Source organism: Sinocyclocheilus rhinocerous, unplaced genomic scaffold (genome assembly GCF_001515625.1).
Source record: "Sinocyclocheilus rhinocerous isolate Xijiao unplaced genomic scaffold, SAMN03320098_v1.1 scaffold1847, whole genome shotgun sequence".
In the NCBI taxonomy this organism is placed as follows: Eukaryota; Metazoa; Chordata; class Actinopteri; order Cypriniformes; family Cyprinidae; genus Sinocyclocheilus; species Sinocyclocheilus rhinocerous.
In genome coordinates this window covers 189,784-192,776 of record NW_015629541.1, presented here as the reverse complement: position 1 = coordinate 192,776, position 2,993 = coordinate 189,784, and the positions used below count along the sequence as shown (strand labels likewise).

The window sequence follows — 2,993 nt, the reverse complement described above, 5'->3', positions numbered from 1 at the left end:
TTTTTTGCACCCTCAGATTCCAGATTTTCAAATAGTTGTATCTCGGCCAAATATTGTCCTATCCTAACAAACCATACATCAATGCAAAGCTTATTTATTCAGCTTTCAGATTACGTATACATCTCAATTTCAACAAATTGACCCTTATGACTGGTTTTGTGGTCTAGGGTCACATATTTCAATTTCACAAAGAAATGTGCAGCATTTTGTCTGAGAAATAATAAAAGGACACCTTTTCATTTATAATGAATCTCATTTTGTTCAAATATCGTGAGAAAATCGTATCAGTATCTTATCTGAGTTGAGTGAATCGTTACATCCCTACATTCAGCTGATTAGTAGCACCTTGTTCTGCTGTAGTTTTGTTCATGCTCATGATGATAATGCTTCATGTAAAGTGGTTTGGGTTCTTTTCGTTAATCTCAAGTAGGGCTAAGTGAGAAGAAATGTGTGCAGCACCAGAGATTTTACTATAGCCTCTGACAAAAAGAATAATGTCCCCCAGTGAAACTCAGCTGACGGTGTTGTGTGTGTTTTCCTGCAGTGTCTAAGAACCTGAGCGAGCGGCGCTCCACTAAATCAGACATGTCCCCGGTGTCCATGCGCTCCAGTGTGTCTTCGGCCAAGCCTCAGAACCGCGTCTCTCAGGTGCTGCAGGTGCCTCCCGTCAGCCTTTACCCTCTGCGCAAGAAGAGCATCGCCAAAGACCTGTCCGCTTCCTTCAGTACGTGACCCATCACAAGCTCTCTGAAGTGACAGAATACTGTGTTCATCATCATCATCTAGATTTTTTCAGTCCTCATACACAATTCCATAATAATTATGCATAATTTCACATAATAACCAAAAAAGGCTTATTTTATGTACCATTTTCATAATAAGCATCACTTCCACTACTAAATTTAAATTATACAAAGATACAAAAACAAAACTTATTAAATTTCTTAAGACCTTTATACTATACAGAATTGAAAATTTTATGAATTAATACAACTTTCAAGTATTTCTTGTGCAAATGATTTATTTTGAGTTATATATTAGTTTATAACCTTATTTGTAAACTTTTTTTTTTTCATTTGTAATGTGATATACACATATTGAATTCCTTGGCATTGTTATTCCATAATTTCACTCCTTTGACAGATATTCATCTATTCTTCACCGTAACGTTTATACTGACTCTCTCTCATTTCAAACAGCCTCTGAATACATTTGGGAAGTAAACTGTGTTTTGCTTTATACATTATCTGAGCAATTTTGAAAAATCAACCAGATCATCAAATTAAAAAAATTATTTTCTCCACTGGCAAGAAAAATTACTTGTTAGGTCTTGTTTTCTGAAAAATGTATCAAAATTAAATGTTTATACTTGAAACAAGAAGAAAAAAAATCTGTCTATGGGTAAGGAAAATAAACTTTATACAAAGAGAAACTGACCGTAGATTTTTCTTGCTTCAAGCTTAAACATATTGATATTTTTTCAGAAAACAATACTAACAAAATGTCATTTTGCTTCTCAGGTTAATGTATCTTGATTTAAGAATGTTTCGATATTTGTAACGGAAAACAAGACAAAAATACAGAGTAAGAAAATCACGTTTCGCAGTGTGGAAACGCTCACAGGTGGGTTGTTTAATTTCATTAGCGATAATACCTTCTCACCATCAGTTCCTGTTCTGTCTTCACTATCGCTCTGAAGAAAGGTAGCAAAAATCAAACCAAATGAATGTGATGATACAAATAACCACAGCAGTATTTTACAGTGTGAACATCATGACGTTTCTAGAGAAGTTCATGCTGCTAGCAGCTCATGCTCATCAGTGATCATGGCTCCCTCTGCTGTCTGAACTGTGTCAGTGTCTGCTGTGCTCTTCAGGTCCCAACTCACCTCAGATGCTGAAGAAAGCAGCTGGCGCGGCCGATGACATGAGCGTCAAGAGACCCGACGAAACAGCCACCGTCTCGTCCCTGCACTCCAGTACTACCGTCTCCCCACAGGGATCTCCTCGCAAAGGTACGACCCTGACAAACCTCCAGTCAGCCTTATTAATTAAACTCATCTGTAGATCAGTAAACACATGCATTTCCCCGTCCTGATCTTCAGCTGTATTCAGCTCACGAGTGGCTCTCAAGTTCTTGTCATTTATTTAATCTAAACGGAAGCAGTTGTTATATTTGATACATATACAAAACTTGATGAAGTGATTAATAGTTCATAATAGAAGTATAATTGTACAAACGTCCATCTTCAGCTCATGCTTCACTTGGCTTTTTGCTGTGACATCTTTACTTATTTTTATGAAGTAAACATAAGAATAACTTTGATATTGTTAGTAATATTTCAAGATGAACACTTACTGGACTGAAGCAGCTTTGCTTTACTTGATTATCCAGACATCATTTTTTAGAAAAATCAGTGAGTCTCAAATATGATCATCAGGCTTTTGAGGAACGTTTATTTTTTAATCTCTCAATCATCATTGGATTGCATTGCTTTATATGTTTTGGTCATCAAACTAAGCATTAAATATCATCTTACTAAGACATGTTATTGGAGATATAGAGTGACAGCTGATATTTATATAATTTTATGTAAGTATCTGCTATACTGTTATACAGATCTCATTGATTTACATTACAAGCATCAGAATTTCATCACTTTTTGTTTATATAAATATCAGCATCTGCACCAAATTGTATATTTTTCTCAGTTTGTGTCACTATATCATACTATATGAGCCATAAAGGCCTGATGTATCAAATATGACAGAACAAAAAAAAAATTGTTTAAAGGTTCGATAAACTGTTCCAGTTTTCAGGCTATTATTTCACATGACAGGCTTTACAGTGTTAATTGTGTCTTTTGTGATATTCATGCTTCAGTGTTTATGAAATATTCCCATCGTTCCCTCACAGTGGGCGGAGCTCCCAGACAGAACTGCGGTCAGCTGAACCTGTCGGGTTCGTCCTCGTCTCTGGCCAGCGAGGTCGGC

General features: G+C 36.2%; 1 protein-coding gene across 1 annotated transcript in view; it reads left to right on the top strand.

The window, feature by feature from the left end:
• The window catches only part of LOC107739208 (rap guanine nucleotide exchange factor 6-like), a 29,700-nt gene that overhangs the window by 25,959 nt on the left and 748 nt on the right, over positions 1-2,993 (top strand). The window contains exons 18-20 of the mRNA XM_016551230.1: positions 545-724; positions 1,877-2,014; positions 2,917-2,987. Coding sequence (XP_016406716.1) covers positions 545-724; positions 1,877-2,014; positions 2,917-2,987 — 389 coding nt within the window. The remainder of the gene's footprint in view (positions 1-544; positions 725-1,876; positions 2,015-2,916; positions 2,988-2,993) is intronic.